The sequence below is a fragment of the Myotis myotis genome, unplaced genomic scaffold (assembly GCF_014108235.1).
Source record: "Myotis myotis isolate mMyoMyo1 unplaced genomic scaffold, mMyoMyo1.p scaffold_m19_p_15, whole genome shotgun sequence".
In the NCBI taxonomy this organism is placed as follows: domain Eukaryota; kingdom Metazoa; phylum Chordata; class Mammalia; order Chiroptera; family Vespertilionidae; genus Myotis; species Myotis myotis.
The window spans coordinates 33607489-33629910 of NW_023416319.1; the positions used below are offsets into that span (position 1 = coordinate 33607489).

General features: G+C 42.7%; 1 protein-coding gene across 4 annotated transcripts in view; it reads right to left on the bottom strand.

The window, feature by feature from the left end:
* The window catches only part of ANK3 (ankyrin 3), a 461267-nt gene that overhangs the window by 282885 nt on the left and 155960 nt on the right, over nt 1-22422 (bottom strand). For 2 of the 4 annotated variants that reach the window (XM_036336815.1, XM_036336812.1), the window contains exon 1: nt 15818-16256. The exons of 1 other annotated variant lie outside the window; for it this stretch is intronic. In XM_036336815.1, coding sequence (XP_036192708.1) covers nt 15818-15931 — 114 coding nt within the window. In that variant the 5' untranslated portion in view covers nt 15932-16256. Of the gene's footprint in view, nt 1-15817; nt 16257-22422 lie in introns of those variants that run through there. One more of the 4 variants, XM_036336814.1, reaches the window with a different exon arrangement.

The following is a 22422-nucleotide window of genomic DNA, read 5'->3' on the forward strand; positions in this document are numbered from 1 at the left end:
AAGTTGGGAATAATCAAAATAAGAAGGCGATTTGAGAATAATCAACACAAAAATATGAGTAAAACACACGATCTAGGAAGTTAAAGAGCCAGAGAGAGAGAGAGACAAGCAAAGCAGAGTGATTGGGTCCTTGATGAGACCCTCTATAATGAAAGCAGGAATTATTGCCCAAAGCTAAGGTGTATGCACTTTCCTATACATGCAATGGCATAGCACGCAGAGGATCCACTGTGCTTAAACAATCAAGAGATGACAGAAAACGTAGGAAGAAATAACATCCACTGATAACACTAGACATTAATAAATAGGAAATGGACTTCTAGAGGAAAAAGTGATGTCATCATCATCAGTGGAAGGCAAGAGCCTTAAAGGAAGCAAAGCAGAGGGCTTGAGAGACAGGTGGCAGAGAGGACCTCTCACTCCAACCATATTCTACCAATTTGAATATGCCCTTGAGGAGAGGGGCAGGGTTGCCCCATTTAGCACTGAAGTCACGCATTCTGGGAAAACCCTGAGTTCTGGACAAAGCAGGCTGGTTGGGCACACAATCCCTAGGGGCCTCTCCTCTTGGCATTTGAGAGCCACAGTTCTCAAAGAATTTCAGATGAACTAATGAGGCACTGAAAAAAGCAGAGAGCTGGGCAGTGCCAAGGGGGCAGTGCCAAGGGGGCCGAGAATAGGACACTCAGAAATGTGGAGTGATCCTGCTCCAAGGAATGTGTAATCCAGTAGGAGGATGAGGGAACTACTGGAGCTGGGAAGGACTCTCCATCCCACCGGGTCAGGGTCCTCAATAGAAAACAGACAAGGAAAAAGCAGCTGGAATGGCCAACTTACGGGCCTTGCCAAGAGTCAGAATCAAGACTTGTAACTTTGTTCATCTAAAGGTCTTCTTATTCAAGAGACGATAATTCCATGTACAGTATCTTAAGGTTCTTAAGAAATACAAAGAGTTGTAAATGGTTGTGACGGTTAGGAGGAAAGGAAATTGCCCTTGGCTGAGTACCCCAGTGTCTCTGGGGGGATTGGAGACGGGCCTAACAGTTGGAAGGAGAGTGTGGGAAGGAGGTATGGCAGGCAGAGCAGCGCAAAGAACAGTGGTGGGAAAGCAGGTGTACGTTCTGGGAAGGTGAACGTCGAGTTATTCTGACTAGAACTAAGGCCCACTAGTGGATTTGTGATGAATGAGGCTGTAAATTCTGGCTCTCGCTTGAGAATGAAGAGCCTGGAATGCTATGCTAAGGAATCACCAGAAATAAGGAGAGCGGAAAATGAGAGTGCTGTGATTTAGGGAAAAGATGAGGCCCCATTACCCTTTGTGCCATTTTTCTTAACAAAAATGGAAATCAACTAAAAGTACAAAAATAAAAGATTCGCCGGATATATTTTGGTACATTCATGATATAGAATACTACAGATTTTTTAAAAATAGAAATGTATTTTTTTGACATGGACACGTGTTCAGATTATATGGTTCATGGTGGGGGGGGGAATGAGGTTACAAAATAGGAGGCACCACTATTATCTGATCTTTAATTTTGGGGGGAAAAAGGAAAGAATGACAGAGGGGAAAGAAAGTAAAGAGAAATAAATGGAAGAGAAAGGAAAGAAAGCAAAAAGTAAGTATCTACAGAAAAACACTGGAATAACTTACTTCAAAACTCTAACGGTAATGCTCCCTCTGGGTGATCCTAGCCTCCCTGTGTGGAACATTGTGCCTACAATGGACATCAATTATTTACGTGGTGAGAAACCCTAAGGTATGAGAGCTCACAGAATGCCCTAGGATAGGACAAGGAATCGAGCAGGGAGTAAAAGCAACGCAACAGGTATTAATCCTGTCACAAGCTTTGAAAGAAGTCTTCTTTGATTGGACAGTACTATTTAGCAGGAAAACCTGTCTGTGGTTTGCCTATTTCTCTTTAATTGTCCCTGGGAAATGCATATCACAGACAGCTTCTGAAGCATTCCTGGGAGAGTCACTAAAACTGAACTTTTGCTGAGTGGATTTCACTCTGAAAGTTAAGGGAGCAGCCAGTGGGAGACCTTTAATGGGAATGCAAAGGTAAATCCATTAAGGTCTCCCCAGGAAAAAAAGGACTGGTTTTCCCTCTGTTTAGAAAGCTTTCAAGGAGAAGCCTGCATTGGAGGTGGGATGCTGTGGAATAGGCTGGAGCTGTATTGAGTGATCTTCGGAGAGCCATTGCCCCTCCATAGGACCCAAGCCTTACGCTCCATACCACACTCAACGCTGTCTCTGTAAACTATACTTCTTCCTAATAGGAAGGAACAGAAATTTGGCTCTAGGCTTAACTATTTTATTTAGACTATAACACACACACACACACACACACACACACACACACACACACGTGCAATTCATAGGTGTGTGCACATAATTAAATTTTATGTAAATATATTTTTCTCCATATATTTATTTATTTTTACCTCCTACATGTAATTAACTTCAACAAGTTCACTTTCCCCATTTTAAGGGACAGCTCTCACTAAACATGCTGACCATAAAACAAACTCATTTCTTCCAAATGGACAAGGGAAGGACGATAGAAGCGGGGAAGTGGGAGGGCTTAACATTTGTTGAATTACTGCACCGCTGGACACTTCATGTTCGATTTAATTTTGTCTTTCTAACATCTCTTTCCAACAGGTGTCATTACGGATGAGGACCCAGAGGCTCAGAGTAGTTAAGTAACCAATTTGAGACGACACAGCAAAGAATAACAATGACAAGACTCAAACTCAAGCCTGTGTGACTCCACAGCTCACGCAGAGGCCCATTCGTGCATTCCACGGGGCCTCCAAAAATCAATGTTCCTATTATTTCAGAGACCCAGGCAGCACTTAAAGAAGGGGGGTGGATTAAGCTCTATGTGCAGGCAGATAGACCGTATTAATAATTTAGGTTCCGCTAAAGCTGCAGTGATGCTCTAGGAAAGCAGGTCAAAGCCAAGAATGCCAGGCACACCTAAGAACACCCTCCCTCCTGACATGCACACAAAATCCCCAGTAATCTACCAGAAATAAAAAAGATAATGCTTATCAGATGTCAAATGGACACATAATTATGTTATTCTTATCCCACGGAAATCCCACTCGGAGAAAGACCAAGATATGGCTTCACACACAACCGAGCAAGAGAAAGCCAGGTTGCCTTCACCACGAGAATGAACGTCTGTGTGAATCAAGGCCAGGACTCACATTCGCCGGGCCATAACACAGTCCACAGAGAAAACACACATGTTAAATGTATTCATGGTCACCCTCACAGATCCAATTTCAGTGAAGATGAACACAATCATCTTTTGAAACGGATCACAGCCTGGACTTGAGGAGGATTATTGGGATAGCTACTTCTACACTAACACAGACGAGTGAGTGTGTGAACTTCCTATGCCTGAATTACTAGTATTAATATATTAATTCTATCTGGAATAAATGTGCATAATGAAACCGTTTCTTTTTAGATGGCAAAGGACAACTCCAGCTGAGAAGGCAGAGTAAAGCAGGGATCGTTAACAATGGCCATTCTTCAAAAGGAAATAAATGAATTGTATTCAGCATTTTTCAACATCAATATGGTTATCTTCCTGTTATGTAAGGGCAGGCAAATGTATTCTGAGTGTTGACATAGCTAAGTAAATATATTCATTATGCTATTGAGTCAGGTTGCAGTGACCAACCACCGCACAGAGGGACAGGAGGTCCTCACGGAAGAGGGAGGGCGCAGTGGACAGTGTGGGGAGTCAGTGACCTCAGAACCTTCCAGACAGCCTCTCTCCTTTACCCCTAACCAGCCAGGGAAGAAGCATGTGGCCAGAAATTATGAGACTGATCATTTTGGGGGTTTACTAATAGAAAACAAAATACATTGTTCAAAGATTTGGCTTTGGTAAACGTTGCTTCCCTAGACTGTTGTAAATCCACAGTGCCAAAGTCAATTATGATCTTGTTGTACCTGATTCAAAATTGCTCTGTGCTTTGGAATAATACTTAACGTCCCCATGTAACATTTGAAGATGAAAATGTAGAGCTTAAGTCATGCATCATTATTTAAAAAGCATTTCTCATCTGGTATTTATCACATAAAACCAATGACAATAACACTGGTAGCAAAGAGAGGCATAAAAATGATTTAAAAACTGATCAGAAAACGGAAAAAAAAGCCCTCTCCAGGTGCAAGAATCTTATATGTACAGTAAGTAATGTGTAAGCAGAACAGTGAAATGGGGCAGGTGGGAAGGAGAAATCTTAGGGTTTGATAGTCATGGGTTCAAGTTCTGCTGTTTTTTGCTCACTGTTACTGATAAATTCAAATTCTAAGCCTTCATATTATCACCTGCAAAATGCAAATAAAACCATCTAACTCAGAGGGTTCATTCAAGTATTAACAGAGAACAGTGTTTGGCACCTACCAATTATTTTATTGTAAACTAGAGGCCCAATGCACGAATTCATGCACAGGTGGGATCTCTCAGCCTGACCAGTGATCGGGGTCATCAGGGCCATCTCGCCCAGTCCCTATTGGGGCTATTGGGGCCAGCTGGCCAGGAGAGGGGGACTGCGGGAGGTTGGTCAGCCAGGGTGAGGGGCTGATTGGGGCTGGCAGGCTGGGGGTGAGGAGGGAGGGACTGCGGGAGGTTGGCTGGCCAGCCCAATTGGAGCCAGCTGGCATGGGGGGGCAGCAGGGGTCGTTTGGGGCTGGCTGGCTGTGGGGGGGAGGAGACTGCAGGAGGTTGACCGCCACGGGAGGTTGACTGTGGGAGTGCACTGACCACCAGGGGGCAGCTCTTGCATTGAGTGTCTGCCCCGCAGTGGTCAGTGCGTGTCGTTCGGTGGTAATGGTTGTTTAGGCTTTTATATATAGATGGAATTTAACAGTTGCTGTGGGGTGACTGGCAGGGCGATTGGAGGGCCCCCCTGGCACCTACCTTAGCTGGCCTGGCACCACCTGCTCGCTGGCCCTGTCCCCTGCTGCCACCACCGATCGCCTCCCTCTGCAGGGCGACTGGCGGGGTGATTGGGGGACCCCTGCTGGCACCCACCTTGGCTGGCCTGGGGCCTGTGTGCTGGGGGCACCTCCTGTGTTGAGCATCTGCCCCCTGGTGGTCAGTGTGCATCATAGTGACCGGTTGTTCTGCCGTTTTGTTGATTTGCATATTAGGTTTTTATTATATAGGATGAAACCTAACACTTTCTAGCAGGTTTCCTATCGATTCAAACTGAGACTCCAATTTTTGCCAACTCCTGTCCCCAAATTAAAGTTTTTTATTCATTGTTCTTATTGTCAAGAGGAGAAAACGAGTATTACTTCATAAGGCCTAAGAGATATTTCCTATCCTAAGAATGACTAAAGAATTTTAACATTTTGCTAAGGGAAATACGTCAGCCAGAGAAAGACCAGTCTCATATCAATTTCACTCATATGTGGTATCTAATGAACAAAATGAACTAATAAGTAAAATAGACTCATAGAGTGCATGCTGACAGCTGTTGGGGAGGTGCTGGTGGGCTGGGGGATGGGGAGTAGTGGGATAGAGAAAAAAAGAGAAAAACTCCTGGACATGGACAACAGGATGGCAATTGTCGGGGTCGGGGAGTTGGAGGAGAGTGTATGGGGTATAAGGGGTGATGGTCGGAGATGTGACTTGGCGGGGGTGGGGGGTGAACATACAATCCTGAGTACAGATGATGTGTTGTGGAATTGTGTACCTGAAACCTATACAATTTCATCCAATAGTCACCCCAATAAATTAATAAAAACAACAAAAAAAGGAATTTTAACATTTTGTCTATGTTATCAGCTGAAGAAGCTTTTTGAAGTTGGTCTTAATTTCTTACTACTCCACAAATTGTATTTTAACTTCTAATCTAGGATCTGAAAATCAGTCTGTTTTGAGGCCCTTAGTAAGTTCGTTAATAAAACCAGCTTCTTCCACAGCTTCTTTCTCATAAAAATCAGCATGAAATGGAAGGCATCAGCAAACATGTGGGAATATACTCATTTCAAAAACCAAGAACTCAGCCAACACAAAATGATATCACTACTTATAAAAAAATACAAACATTTGGGGAATTAATTTTGTTCATGTTTCTGTTAAGGTAGAATGCATTTCAAGTAAATATGTGTTGTGAAAGTGCCTTGAAATTCATTTATTACATCCAGCATTATCACCCTTCTACCTTCTTCCATGCCCCATTGTGTACTTTCTTTTGGAGGGAAGAGAGAATCACAAGGAACCTTTTAGGAATTTTCTAGGGGCAGAAAACCCCAGCATGGCATTCCATGGCCCAGGAAAGATTCATCTCATGGAGCCCTGTATTCCATGCTCTCAGTGGTGACCTGGAATGATCTGGGTCTGGTAGGGAATGAGGAGTGAACGGTGAGAGTTGTAGAGTAACCACAGGGCTGGAAATCAGAATGACCTAGGTTTGAATTCCAGCTTTATACTTATGCTCATTGTGCAACGGTGGGCTTGCTGAAACATTCAGAGTATAATTTGCCTAATAGAGAATTGGGATAATACCACCCATGCATGAAGATTCAAAACAATAATCTACTTAAGGCATTCAGGAGAGTGCCTGGCCCACTGTAGTCTCTCAATGGATTTTAGCTCCACAAAGAAGGGGTAAATTCTCCATAAACTTTTGCTGTTGGTTATCTCACTGTACTATCCTTCTTTAAAAGGTGAAAAAATCAGAGTCTATAATAAAAATGTCAAAGAAGAGATGATCAGGTTTGAGGTTCAGTTTTCCTGTTTGGTTTGGGTAAATGGGAATGTTTAAACACTGATAACTCTAAGGGGCAGTTATTGAATGGGGCCAATTTGGGCCAGGGCAGAGTAACTTGCTGTGTCTGATTGAAAATTGTAGAGGCCTTCACAGTGGCAGTCTGAGGAGGTGGGGAGAAGGGAGTGTGCTGGTAAAAGAAGGCCGTCAACAGGCCACTTGGGTTCTGAAACCACGTATAAAAGGTGATAACTCTACACTGGTCAATTATCCTTTCTTCCCTCAGTCGTCAACTATCCTGAAACTGTAAAAATACCACCTCGTTAGTGGTCATGCTACCCAGAAAAGGTGAGAAATTGGTTTGGTAATAATATATATGTATAGATCTTGTAGACATATTGTACAGATAACTTTTTCTACAGTAATAATATAAAACCTGTGCAGTGGAGGTTATTTCATTCTGCCCAAGTAGGTACTTCCCCCCTGTAAGTATTTCAATGTTTATGTCCAAATCTGCAAATAGTTTGTTAAAAAGATGATTTTTTACTTCTTCTATATGTACACATGGTTCTTAAATTTTCCCCAATGTCTACCTAGGCTATCATTTAACTACTCAGAGAAGCTAATTATTAATAGTGTTAATGAATGGAAAATGTATTTAACATATGAGTCTTCAGAAGTATTTCTCAAAATGTCAGATTTAATCCCCAAGGACTGTGGAAAAGTCTGCAAAGAGCTGAACTGCAGGATGAAAAGGGCTGTTTAAGGATGCCAGTCCATTAGTGAAGTTCCATCAAATAATTTTCTGAGTGCTTACTAGGTGTAAAAGTTCTTAAAAGCATTCTGTTTTATCAGTTCCTTAGCCTCCTTATTATTTAGTCACTTGATTATACCCGAGAGCCCATACTGTAAGGGAGGGAAGCTAGAAGGCCTTGTTAAGTACTCCCTTTATGCCTTCATCGTACTTCTACTCCTTACACTGTGCATGCAAGTAACGGATTAATATTCCCATTTGGCCAACGTGGAAACTGAGGCTCAATGCTAATAAGTCACTGCTGGGATATGAACTCCCATCTACTAGGAGGCCCAAGGCCCATCCTTTCCATCACCATGACTGTAGTACAGTAAGTCCTCACTTAACATTATCGACAGGCCCTAAGACTAAGTGGAACATGATATACTAGTAAGGAAACCAATTTTACTATGAACAAGAATGAAGTTCCTATAGCATCCCATCAATGTTATAACAAAACAATGTCATTTGAGGACCCGCTCTATTTAGCTCTTTTTCCACACTTTCTCCTTATTTTGTGCCTGTTTTATTAATGTTTTTAACTCTCTGCTAAGCAAAATTTACCATGTTTTTATACCCTCTTCAACTGTATAGACTTCTTAGAAAACTGTATTTCATGAGGATAAACTAATACAGTTCATACTGTTGACGTTACAAGGTTTTTCAGGGTACCTACAGGTAGATTATAAATGTTTCAGTCACTGGCTTTTAGTTGCTGGAAAGTCTTGGACTTCCTTCCTTCCAACCTCCCTGGCCAAGTTCTCATCCCTGTTCTTTTCTATGCAGTCCATATATCCTTCTCACCTGGTGCTGGTACCAGCTGGCCTTTGTTCTGCCACAAGGCAAGCTATAGACCTGACAGATATAAAGGTTAGTATCTATTCTACCCACTTCAATGGGCTTTATCTAAATTCAAACAGAACTGATGGCATGATCTTAATTAGTAGAAGGTCACCTATGACTGAGAAATTAACTCACTGGAAACAGCTAAATCTAAATTGAAATCTATACATTTTATAAGCTGCTGCCATATTTGACAATGATGAACCATTCCAACTCATGACACTCCAAGCAAGGGACTTCGAACTACAGAGACCTTGGTTCCAAGCCCAACCATTTATGTGACTGAGGCGAGTTACATAACAAACTTAAACTTATAGGCAAATGCCTCTGTACATGTGGATAACACAATGGCATAGTGTTCACATAAATTCAAATATGAGAAATACAAAAGGCAAAAAGGAGGTCCACCAAAAATATATTCATTTTTAACTCCTGTCCTTCTAGCTATGTAGAGTGGTATAACCAGAATCCAAAATAGGGCTGGTAGATAGACCTACAGGTCCCGTTCTTATATTGCCAGTCCCAGAACAGTTACAGGTACAATGAGGATGCACAACACACTTTTATTAAATGAACAAATGCAGGTAAAATGAAATGATTAAGCTAAACTTTTCTAATAATATAACTAGAAAGAAAATAAAGCACTTCCAAAGCTTTTCGTAGCTATGCTTAAAGAAAAAGATGATAACATTTTTCTATATTGACATTCAATAAAACACACACAGTTACACATACACACACAATATCATTTTTCCGGAGGAAAATTAAAGAGACAGAAAAGACCATGGGCCTGAAGAGTAATGAACAAACAGTTTAGTAGCTATAGAATGTCAGTGACAAAACTAACAGAACATTTTAGAATAACATATTCAGATATTAATAAATGTATAACTTATACTTAACAAGATCTTGCACCCTGTTCTTTGAGGGAAGGCAGGGGAGGGTGGGGGAAAAGGGGAGAGATCAACCAAAGGACTTGTATGCATGCATATAAGCATAACCAATGAACACAGACACTAGGGAGAGTGAGGGCACAAGCGAGGTTGGGGGGGAGGGGGAGACTAGGGGGATAAAGACACATATGTAATACCTTAATCAATAAAGAAAAAAAAAGAACTTGCACTGGTTATAATTGTAATTGATCAAGAGCAAGAAAGTGTTAAGTTTTTAAAAAATGAACACATAACTTTATTGAGAAAAATGTACTGTGATAATAGAGAACACAGAGAACCAATCAGCTGACCAGTTTTACTTAATTGCTTCCCTATATCTAAATATCATCGAACGTCAAAGGATGAAGGTTTACAGCCATTCCTATGGGTGAACTAAGCCTCCTTGCATCCATCCTCTTCCAAACGGTGGAGAGTGGAGACAGGGCAGCAGTCAGATATACTTCAAGGGCACTTACCAGCCTGGCTTCAGTGACTTGTTGGCACAATTCCTGAAGGCTGAGGTTGGAAATAGTCCACTCATTTTTCTGTTTATTTGCCTGTTCATTATGAACATCAAAAACAACAGCAACAACTACCACTGTACGGCTCTTACTTTGTGCCAAGCACTGTCCTAATATTAATTCACTGAAATATCATTACAACACTATGGCTAACTACATACTATTATATTCACTTTGCAGGTGAAAAGAATGAGGCACCAAGAGGTTTAAATAACTTCCCCAATGTTACACCTGTGAAATGACAGTGCCAGCACCTGAATGTAGACAATCTCACTCTATAGTCTACATTCTTAATCATTACAATATATTGCCTCTCCCATCCATCCATCCATCCGTCCGTCCGTCCGTCCGTCCATCCATCCATCCATCCCCCCTCCCTTCTTCCCACTCTCTTCTACCACCTACTTTTCACCCATCTACCTATTCTGTAAGCCCTAGTAGGTGGTAGTAGGTGATTATAATACCACCTCCCCCTCAAGGAGCTCATAGTCTGTTGGGTGAGGCATACATGTAAACACATAATTACAGTGTAGAATATCAAATATGCTGATAGACTCCAGTTCTCTGGGGAGCCTGCTTTCTCTATGTGCTTGGCAGAGCAGGAAACAGGAGGTTCCCTTCATCTCATATGGATACACACAATCATCTCCCCCTCAAAAGCCCAGCTGCTCAGTATAAAACCTCACCCTGCCTGGCATCTTACATCACAGATGCCAAGGTACCTAGGTAAGTAGGCCTGGGGAAAGCCTGTACCATGGCAGGAGGCAGGAAGCACCAAGACTTTCTATTAAGAGATAATACTCAGTAGTTTTTATCTCCTGAAATCTATTCTAAAATCCTTAAAATGCTTTTATCCTGAAAGAAACTGCTCGAGTTGCATTACAATAAACCCGGTCGTTAAATACAGATTCCAAAGTCCAGTGACCCAAGGTTAAGTCTCGGTCCACTACTTACTGGGTGTATGACCTCAGAAAAGTTATTCATGCTCTTTAAGCCTTGGTTTTAGCTGTGAAAAATGGGGATGAAAATAACACCTGCCTTATAGAAAAAATGTGAGAAAAAAAATAGGGTAATCCATGGGCATCACTCTGCACACTGCTGGCTGACAGCAAGCACGTGACGCTGCTGTGCGGTTGTTATAGCAACATGGCTCTGAGGATCTAAAGTTCTAGTGTTGGTCATTGTTTATTTCATTTTTCAAAATAAAATAAATTCTTAAGGTAAAACATTAACTACATACACTGTATAATATCATAGTTAAGACCACAAGCCAGAGAGGCTATTCAAATTGAAATCTCAGCTCCACCACCGATTACTGTAGAAACTTTGAAGGAAGAGCTTAAGTGCTTATGCCTCAGTTCCCTCATCTATAACCTGGGGATAATAAAAATACTTTCCTGGTACATTCTGAGTGGTCAATAAATGTCCTGGGAGGAAAGACACCAATCCAGGAAACTTAATTCTCCATCTTCCACTTCAAGCCAGGAATTTGGCAGTTACCCTAGAATTTGATCACTCCCTCTCACATCCTACACACAGCCATTGCCAAGTTCTATTGCATCTTCCCCTAAATATCTCTTGTGTGCGACACCCTCTCACCACTGGCAGTCTTTGCTGGGTTCCGACGCTCAGTATTTCTGAGCCTGTATCACCATCACTCCTTCCTGACTGCTCTCCTAAATGCTGTCTTCAACACTGATGCTTGAGTGATGCTTCTAATCTAAACCATTAAGCTATTCAATCTCCTAGTCCTACCACCCCCATGAATCAGTTTCCGCCCCTCCCTCATTTGAGCAGGATAATCCCAACCCTGTAAAATCACCTGGTCCCTGACTATTTTTCAGCCCTTTTTCCTGCCGTACACTTAAGTCCCCTCTGTTCTAGGTATTCCAAAAACAATGTTTGCTTTCCTCACACCAATGTTCCCTCTACTTCCATCAGTTAGAAACGGGATTCCTGTCCTGCTTGTTTATCTCATCCACTCTCCCTCTGAGGCTCAGCTTCACTAAAAACCTCCTCTGAACCCATCTGAGTTGAATTCTTTCTGTGGGTTCCTGTGGCTCCCTCTTCATACTCTGTGTAGGGAGCTAAATAGTGCACTTATCTTTCTCCTCCCTCTGCAGGTACTAATGTACTGTTATAACCATGCCTTGTTCAGCTTTGTCTTCAACAATTAATGTGATGCCTGATCCACAGAAGACATTCAATAAATGTTTGTAGAAAAAGTGGAGCAATGAATATTCATTCCTGCTCTGTCACAGAATAGCTGTATGAGTTCGACACCAATCGTAGAATTGCCATTTTATCTCAGTATATCCCTGTGTCAGTCATGTATATAGAAAGGGGGACTCCATAAATGCTTCCTTTTTTAGTATAAATTTCCTTAGGTCACCTCAAAGGTTTTCTTTTTTGTTTGCTGTTGTTTTATTGACAGGACATCCTATAAGCACACATGCATACATAATAAAAACATTTATTGAATAAATGAAGGTCGATTCTCCTAAAACTTCTCACTACTGAAACATTTTAGTTTATATAAAGAGGGCAAAACACGTAGGTAAGTGGCACCAGAAACCAGTGGCAACAAGGGAAGGGCAGGGGCTGAAGAGCGTTCATGACTTCTAATGCTCATGGGCTCATGGTAGCTGGGCCATCTACTGCCCAACACCTGTTAGCTGGGGCCCTGCTGGGTGCAGGAGATACAAAGAATTACTCTCTACAAGCTGCTTAGTGAGAGCCTGGATCCGATATTAACACACCCAAAGGCATCTGCCTACCTTTGGCATGCCTCCCCTTGCTGCCAACCTAAGTAGCCCACCAGGAAAGGAGACTAAAAGGGGAAAATATATCAGGAACAGGAAGAGCAATAGGAAGGTGTGGGCAAGAGATTTGTAAATGCAGTAGTTAAGAAACTTTTAAGCTAGATACTCATTGTAACTGGTTGTTTTTTTTTTGTTGTTTTTTGGTTTTTTTGCTTTAAGCTAGATAATTTGGTAATAAAAAGATTAAGGGTTCATCTACTTAGATGTGTTTCTTTTTTAACCAATAGGAAGATTTCCTTTTTTGTTTGTTTTTAATCATCACCAGAAGATCTCTCTCTCTTTTTTTAAAAAAAGAGAGAGTGGAAAGGGGGGGGGGAGAGAGAGAGAGAAATATTAATATGAGAGCCTCCCATACTTGCCCCAACCAGGGCGGGAAATTGAGCCTGCAACCGAGGTACATGCCCTTGACCGGAATTGAACCTGGGACCCTTCAGTCTGTGGGGTCGATGCTCTACCCACTGATCCATACTGGCTAGGGCAGATTTCCTTTCCTTGACATTAATGTGGTGCCAAGAATAAAACACATCATTATTAAAATTCAACTAATTATAAATTCCTAGACGTTTCCTATTTTTTTCACTGATAATAACTTATTCATGGTTATCAATATTCATAATAGACCAAATGTATAACTTACTGGGTTTTTAAAAAAACTTCTGAAATGTGAATTCTAGGCTAAATGTTATAGTTTGGTTATAATCCTTGGTAATATCCCATACTGTATGATGCTGTGTCATGGAGCTATAAAAAAGATTCATCTGGGGCTTACTCAAACCTGAATTGCAGGGACACCATGAACCAAATGTCTTCTTTTAGAAATTAGATGGTCTATAAGTTTTTCCTAAACTTTTCCATTTTGTGACTTTATGAGAATACTCACTATTACTTTTATGTAATTCAAAGATCCTAGAAGATATTTCTGCATATGAGCAAGAGTATCTATTCCCATAATAACCCGCAGAATATTTAAAATCACCTTTTGCAATTGACATGGGGCCTACAATATGGAGCGAAGTAACCCACACGCCTTAATTATGATCCTAGAAAAAGGTAGGAAAAGAAATGCCACATCAAAACAGTTCACTTTGTAGGGAATAAGAGTTATAAATGCTGTACCGCTGAAAGGAATCTAGGGAAAATACTTGTATCCTCCGACTAATCCTACCTTAACTTTGTACATAAAAAGGAGTCCATGAAATATCCATAGCTCATTTGACTATGACTATTAAATCTCCCCTAATACATGTAGCTTTGATAGGGAATATCCACTTTATACTGTGTTAAGAATTAACAAGTACAACAGCAATGGGGATTGATCCACTTTTTGGATCTACTCTGAGTGTCCTGAAAACAAAACACTGAAATCTGCTTGCACACTGACAATAGCGATATTGATATTCCCCCATGTTCCCTTCTGGTTGCTAAGAGATTGACATCAGGCAGACTCTGTTGTACTCCTAACAAAGCATTTTGGTCCACAAAGCATTTGCTTCAGCTCAGTTGGGTCCAGAAACTCCGTTTGCCTCACTCCTGTCCTATTGGCTTCCAGGGGCCCAGGCACTGGATCAGCAGGCCTCCGCTGCTCCTGGGGGAACTGCTGTGCATCACCTGGCTCAGCTAACGACTTACAGAGGCAATGACGACACCATGTCCTTATACACATAGGTGTGCCTTTCCTCATGTTTCTCAGAAGCCAGTTTATCATGATGAGGGTGGGCAGAGGTGTGTGGAGGGTGGAAATCAATAGTGACCTACCCACAGACAAACCTAAGGCAATACAATTAGGCCAGAACCTAGCAAAATATGGCAATTTCTAAACAGCCCCCACTGTGTGAGGCTTTGAAATATGCCGGCACAGAATTTCCTAACCTAAGTTTGAACTTCTGTGAAATAGGTTTAAGAAGTTTATTGACAAGAATACGGAAGTGGGAACTACCTAAATTCATCACCTTGCGGCAAAGCAACCGCAGCCCTCCAAACTCAGTCTTGTGAAGTCCGCCATGTAACAAAAGGCGGAGGTGACTTCTATAGATCCCAACTCTAAAGAAAATGGCAAAGGCACCAACAATATTCACGGCTGCCCCCGAGGAGAGGCTCATGGGGCGGGTGAAATCTGCATGTCATTTAGGAAGCACATGCACCACGGCTCGGAGCAAATGAAGATTATCTTTCCCTCGGGAATTCTCACAAAGAGACATAAAAATGGTTTATGACCCGGCTTCTGTATTCAGACCACAGAGTTTTCATCAATTTTTATTCATTGCCATGGAAGAAAATTGCTTTGGGGCCTCTCTCCCGGGCCGGTACCTAGGAGTCATATTTAAGGGCACAGCCACCCAACACTCAGTAATCAAACACCACTGACCTAGAAGATTCCTATTTTTTGCCCTGCCTGAGAATATCAGTAGGCGATGATCAATGCCCAGGCTATGACTGAAAGCAATCAGTGTTGAAGGGTGCCAGTCCCTGCCAAGTCATGGGAATCCCTACGTTCAAGTTCATCACTCTCACCCGGCAGAGAAAAAACAAGCCCCTGTGGTTTTAGCTGTATTTAACAAAAGAAAGTTATTTCTAGCAGCTTCTTCTCATTGTACAACCTGACGAAAAGCACCCCATCGCAATAAGAGGCAGAAGGGGAGAAAAGAGGGGGGAAAAAGAACAAACGCAAAGCAGGAAATGACTGTTTCTGCTACCTCCTTCAGGGTACAGATCTGCCTGAGCCACACACATGTGACACAGTTCTAGCACAAAAGCTCCCTTTCCGAGGACAGACCTCTCAGAAGCCAAAGCCTGGCTGCCTGGCCTCTCCCTCAAGCCCAAGTCCCCGCAGTCCATGTAACCTTGGCTGGGCTGCAAAGAAATTACTTTGAACTCCCGTGCACACCTTTCTGTGTCATGGAAACATGCCGGTGCCTGTGCAGAGTGAAAGCACCCCTTCCTTCCGCATCAGCACTGCAATCACCCCACGCGGGGCAGGCTCTCCCCTCGCCTTGCCCATCCGTCGGCCATAGGACTGTATCATCTGTTCCCAATTTACACACCCAGTTCCCACTCCACACAGCATGCAGAAAGAGCCCTTCCTGCTGCTCACATTTGCGGGGAAGAGATGAAAAGAGAAAAGAGGCCAGGCAAGAGGTGTGCCCTGGCGCACATAGCTACCTTTTTCTTCCGATCCCGGGACCGTTTGCGGTGTTTCCTTTTTTTCTCGGTCTCTTCCTCGGCATTGATTTCTAAATCCCTGTTTTTCTTTAACTGTGAGGCCGCATGAGCCATAATGCATGGAAAAGGATCCTCTCAGGCAGGCAGGGCTTCCCGGTAAAAGGTGATATCCTCAGGCACCTCTGATCAGGCTCGCAGCAGCCTTCCCATCACGGGAGAGAAACCTCTCACTAGAAGCAGGAAGACTTCCAAAATGCCAAGATGCTGTGGACGCTGAAGCTTTTAAAAACCCAGAGGACGGTTTCCAGGTTTCATCCTACACCTTCCTCTACCTGAACCTTCCCACGAGGGTGCAGCCATTGTAATGCATGGACCGGAGTGGAGAGACAGCTGGGACAGAGGAAGCTGTATTATGGCTGTGTCCCCTGCCACCAGCTGGAAGTGTCTAAGTGATTCCTCGGAAGGGGGAACGCTGCAAAGGATGCTTCTCCGGAGGGAAAAAATCAAGAGTCACCACTCATGCAGGAGCAACAACCCAGCACTGATTCTGAAAACCTATTTTAGAATCCTGCGAGAAAAAGACAGGGCTGCAATTTAAGCCTCACCACTAGATCTGCACAGAGCATAATTTAACCCGTAGCAGAATGGAGCGGTTCCTACTTCAGCTTAACTGCTGATGGTGACAAAATATCTGAAATGAGATTTCACAAAATACACGAAATTTTGCGGTGGGGATCCCGACTGCATTATAGGGAAAACAATGCATGCATTGCTGGTCTCCACAGTGCATCCTTTATGCTGAACTATGAGCCTACATGCATTTTGAAGGAGAGGACTACAGAAGGGCCTGTTGTCTTTTAAAAACAACATGCTGATTACAACACATCACACAGGGAGACGTGCGCATGTTGGTGTATGGAACAGATGCCTGATTCAGAGCAGCTCCCCAGGACTCGCCTCGCATGTGCTCTGAGGGTCAGAGGACAGGGGACCTGGGCTGTAATCAGGGTTTCTGAGTCGCTGAAATGCAGATTGGCTTTCATGTTGGGGTTTGCTTCAATCACCTTACTATTTTTGCCACCTGAGTCCTCAATGACTGCAGCCTCTGAATATTCATGATGTGAAGTGAAGCAGCAGCAATGCACAAGGCCTGCTGGGGTATCTTCCGCTAGGCTGCACGCACTGGAAGAAATGTAATAAGTCAGGGCTATTCACACACACACACACACACACACACACACACACACACAGTATTCACATGGCTTTAGCGAGAAATGACTGAAATATCAGACTGGACCTATATTTGGGTCCGATAAGAAGCCCTACATTCACTGAGAAAATGAGCAGAATAAAAAAAAAAAAAATTATGATTTTGTTGAAAACAATGTGTGCTTCCAATACCCAAAGTCCAGAACTTTGGGAATCAGTGCATTTGACTCTGCAGGGCTGACGGATGCAGGGTGTGAGGCTAGAGCAAAAGGTCCAAAGGGGGTGTGGGGACTTCTCTGGAGCTGCTGTTCACCGACTTCACAAAGAGCCCCAAGCGTGAGTTCCCGCAAGCAACTACACACTGTACTTCTGATTTGGAAGGCACTTCCCCTCATAAGGGGCTTCACAATCTCTGCCAGGCAGCGAGAGGGGAAGGAAGGGAAAGGTATGAGGACCATGGCCATTGCAGTCCCACTGCAAGTGGACTGCACTCTCCTCGCGGCCTCACTGTGACCCACATGAAAACCACTCTGGTCAAATAGTTCCTGAGGACCTACTGTGTGCACAGGTGCTCCTGTTCTTACTTCCCCCCAGAAACTCTCTTCAGGAAGAAAGCGTCCCAGAAAGGTTCTCATTGCCCATGAAACCATCGCCGGACAGAAAGGACGGGAAAATGAAGGTGTGGAATTAAATGAAACTCAGATCCAAAAGCAACAAACCATATTGGGATCTTCATAGAAAAATAAGTTTTTCTACCAGGATTTTTTAATTCTAAGAGTAATAGGATGGAGAAAAGAAAAAACAAAACTTTGGTATGCTTTCTTCCTGTGTAAAATCATCCCGTACTTTTGCAGAACATTCATCCGATTTCATTCCTTTTTCTCAGCAACTTGAAGAGGACCGCCAGCTAAAAACCTGGCTGGTGTCCCACTGGCTCTGGACCTTCTTTTTTCTTCCTTTATAGACACTAATGAGACTTTAAAATATGTTTCTAAGTATGCCTGATCAAGGTTAACTTGTCCACCTGCGGCTGGCACAGCTATACTTTCCCATTGACTTCTACCAGCCAGAGCGTAGCTGGAAACTAGAAAAACAGACCACAGGTATTTTTCAACACACTTCTCTCTAGAATAATTCTTTGCCTCCCCAGAATGTTCAGAAGTTGAGAATCCATTGCCAATTTTAAGCTGTCATAATAGGAATTTTTTTTGTTATGTTGGATTTGCAGTATGTCAGTAAGTGGTTGATCATCTAATCTAAGCTTGTTTAGATTTTCTTTCTTACAGAAAACATGGGCATTTGCCCTCCATGTTGAAACCAGAAGAACTTCTAAGAATGACCGTGCCAAGATAGGCAGCCCTTTAAGTCCAGGATTGAGATTGTGATGTTACTACGGTCTTAGTAGTGCCTTTCTCCTTACCCAGTGTGCGCCCTAACAGGTAACTCTCAAGCTCCCTGCGTACTTATTCTCAACACAAAGACATTTATACAAGAGAGCCACAAATATTTTTTCCTTCCAAACTGAATTGACAGTTCTGCCAATAATTCTAGTAAGCGAGTCCTTATAATAGCTGAAAGTGAATCATATAAAGAGGCTTTAAACACTTTACTGTTTGAAGATTTAGAAAACTTTTCCACTTAAGCCTCAAGAGTCCATTCTCTCCTGGGAAATTACAGAATTAGAGTGAATCTTCAAAGTAAAAATGACTGTCCAGCTGTCGCTGAGCAAGCAGCAGGTCTCTGACAGCAAGGAGGAGGAGCGACAGAAATGGCATTATAGCAAGCACCCCATCTGAAGCAAGGCTCAATGGTCCAATGGTCACCCCTATACAGGGGACTCTCCTAGTCCTACCCCTGCCATTGGCCATGAGGGTGTAATGGGCAGGACTTACCCAGGAAGGCGATGGCTATGCATGGAGTGTCAAAGCTGTTGAAAGTTAAGGAAAGACAATCTGTTCTGTTTTTTTTGTTGTTGTTGTTTTAAAGTTCCAGGTTCAATAATTCTGAAGCAATCCTTTCAAAATAATTTAAAAGAGTGATCTTTCAAACTTTTGCTAGCTGCAGACATTTTTCTTGGATAAGTCCTATAGGAAAGGCAGTTATGATAAATGTAACAGCCGAGCTGCTTGGCTGAATTGAAACAGTGGTTTCCTAGAGCCCCAGCTTCCTGGCCCCCTGACCCTTCCTCCAGAAGGTAGTCTGGGTGAGCGCAACTTGAAAACCAGCACTCGGCAGACAGGACAAGTCCTTGTCTTCTCCGGGCTCGCCTTTGTCACCAGAAGTGACACCAAACAGTGACTCCTCCTGTTAAATGTTTCCTTATGAGTTGGTCCCAAATAATTCTTGATTTCTTAGCAGAAGCAACAAGTTTCACCTAGAATATTTCCTGTCTGTGCATTATTACAGCATAAAACCAGTACAGAAAAATAAAAATAAAAATCACTTTCCCGTTTGCCATCTATACAGTAATGTTTACAATGTAAACACTTTCTAATCCAGAAATCAAAAAATTATAACTAAGCATTCCACTGAAATAAAACTAAAAAATTCACTAGGATGTTTTACAAACTGTAGAGACCACAGCCAGGGAAAAGTTGCCCCCTCGATTTAACATACACCTTGCCAGGATCTTAAATCAAACTTTGACTCTGACTTGAGCCAATTAATAACTTGACTACTCTTGGCTGCCGTTTTAAATTGTGTCTCCACATTGTTGAGCTGAGCGGACACACAAACAAGAACACAGGTGATGTCTATGGAGATGATACTGTCACTTGGTAAAACGATATGACATGGTGACGCAGAGAAGTGGAAAATGGGGAATACACAGAAGAAAAGATCAGAAAAAGAGAAATGGTTCCCGTCTGCCAGGGAAGCCACAGCTTTCTGCCCCCGCCCCCAGCTCCGGGTAATGAGGAAAGCGCATGTTTTGATGGAATGGAAACTATCTTATGCTGCACCCACTTCACTTTTCCCAGAAGCAGAGCATCCTCGCCATAGCAGAGTCACAATATTTTTCCTTCACAAAGAAAAAATGGAGCCATCGTCATTTCATGAACGTTGGCATCCGAGATAAAGATGACGCTGAGAGAGCCTGAGCAGCGTCTGAACACGTTGGGGACAGAAAGGAAACACGCAGTAAACCCGCCAATGGTTACAAGTGACAGAAAGACACTTGGGAAATTCTCAGTTTATAGTCATGTATTATTCTTCATCTTCAGATGAGACAAGTGGAGTCCTTAAAGAAGGGGAGGGGGACTGTGACTGGAAAACACTGAAGGACTGGTGGTCTTTCCACGTTCCTCGGAGGGTGGCCCCTTTGGATAAGTAGGCACTGGCCTCGGTTCCAGCTGGCATAGCACAGGGTCTGTCCTCTGTTCCTGGAGCAGACTGTCTGTCCAACTAACCGGCCTGACCTCAGCGCTGGAGAGCCAGGTGGCCGCAGCTGCCAGCTGCTTCTGCGACCTCACATGAGCGCCTGGGGACAGGCACACGGGAGAGCTTCCCAGAGATCTATCACGCCCACATTCTCTGGCAGAAAGAAGGGGGCTCATTCACCACACAGGGAAGACCCCCCAAAGCACCTCCTGCACCGTCTGACCCCAACATGCCAAGCAGAGCGCTGGGAGCAAAGCCTGCACCTAAGTGGTAGGCAGATGAAATGTATTGGACAAGCCACTTCCTCTTGATCCTATAGAAGGAGGGAGCTGGACCAGATGCCTTCGAAGACAATCTCCCATGAATCCAAAATGCTGGGATGTGAGGTGACAGAAGGCTGTGGGTGCTTGGAAATGAAGGAAGACGTGGAAGAAAGGTTTATTTAAAAAGGAGCTTATAATCTGTGCAGGTCAACACAGTAGCCACCGGCCATACTGAGCTAGTATTGGGCACTGAAATGTGACCATGTGGCTGCAGACATGAGTTGTTAATTTCATTTAAATTTTTAAAGTCAAACACAGACACAATTGAGACACTGAAACACATTAAAGTGTGTTTGGAACAATTTGGATTTGTGAATCTATTTTTTAAAAATTAAATTATGTGAAATAAAATACAGATCCGGTATTTCCCATGATAATTTAGCATCCCAACTGAGATATAAAATACACACTAGATTTTAGGACTATGAAAAAATGCAATGTAAAATATCTCAGTAATTATTGTACATACTGACTCATGCTAAAATGAGAATATTGTGGATACAAGAAGTTAAATAAAATACATTAATTTCATTTTTAAAAACTTTAAATGTGGCTACTAGAAATTTGAAATACATGTGGCTTACATTATATTTCCACAGGACAATGCTAGTCTATATAAACAGTTTATATTAACAAATAGAAAGCCTAACTTTCCAGAAATTATCTTCCTAAGGGTAGATAATTCTACAAACAAGCATTGGAAGCCACATAGCCAGTCATTATGCTTCCTGTTGGAAAAGGTGAAGCACAAAAAGAAAGCATGTTCTCAGGCACCTTGTGCCAAAAGCCGCCTTCACGCACTCATGGCATGAACTCACTCCACTGGTCACCATGTTCAGTACCTGGGACATGAGACTTGGTCCCTGCCCTCAAGTAATCAAGGGGACAGAGAGACAAGTAAATCAACAATTACAACACACGTACAAGTGCTATGGAAGCAGGGGTGGGGGCATATGAAAGAGAATGAAGTGGTCAGCACTCACTCAGTGTTTCCAGGTCAGGTATGGAGTCTTTCTTCCCCATCCATAGAATTTACAATTTCACAGTTCAACCCCTTATAACCTAGTCCACCTGGCCAACTGCTCAAGCACCGAACAGGTCATATGGAATTCCGTTTACCACCCAGGCACATGACGGGCACTGTGATACAATGGTGAATAAGACAGACAAGGCCCCACTTTCTGCAGTTTCCAACCTTCTGGGTAGAAATCAGGGGGAGTAAACAAATGAACAACAAGGAAAGAAGATAATTTCAGATAGTAACAAGCGTTATGCAGAACATAAAGCAGTATGACAACAGAAAGTGACTAGATGGGGAACAACTGCTCATGGACACTGCTTCTTTCCATTTTTAGGTTTTCCAAGAAAAGTAAATAGAGATAGTGACCAGGCAATTGAGTTGAGCTTTCCATTCTATTCGGGTAGTAATTCTCCCAAAATAGCCTTCTAAACCGAGACACTGATTACAGGGACTGACAGCGAGTGTGAAAGGTTCTCAAGCAATGTGATCGATAAACAATAGATATACAACTCTTCCAAAAGATTGATGGAGTATGTCCACCAAGTAGTGAAATAAAAATTTTTATGTATCTTCTGGAGATAAGTCCCATTTCATACCAAACATCACATCTATACTAATAAAAGCCTATGTGGTCATCATGCCCTCACACTGTGATGCTTTCACACTGTAACAAT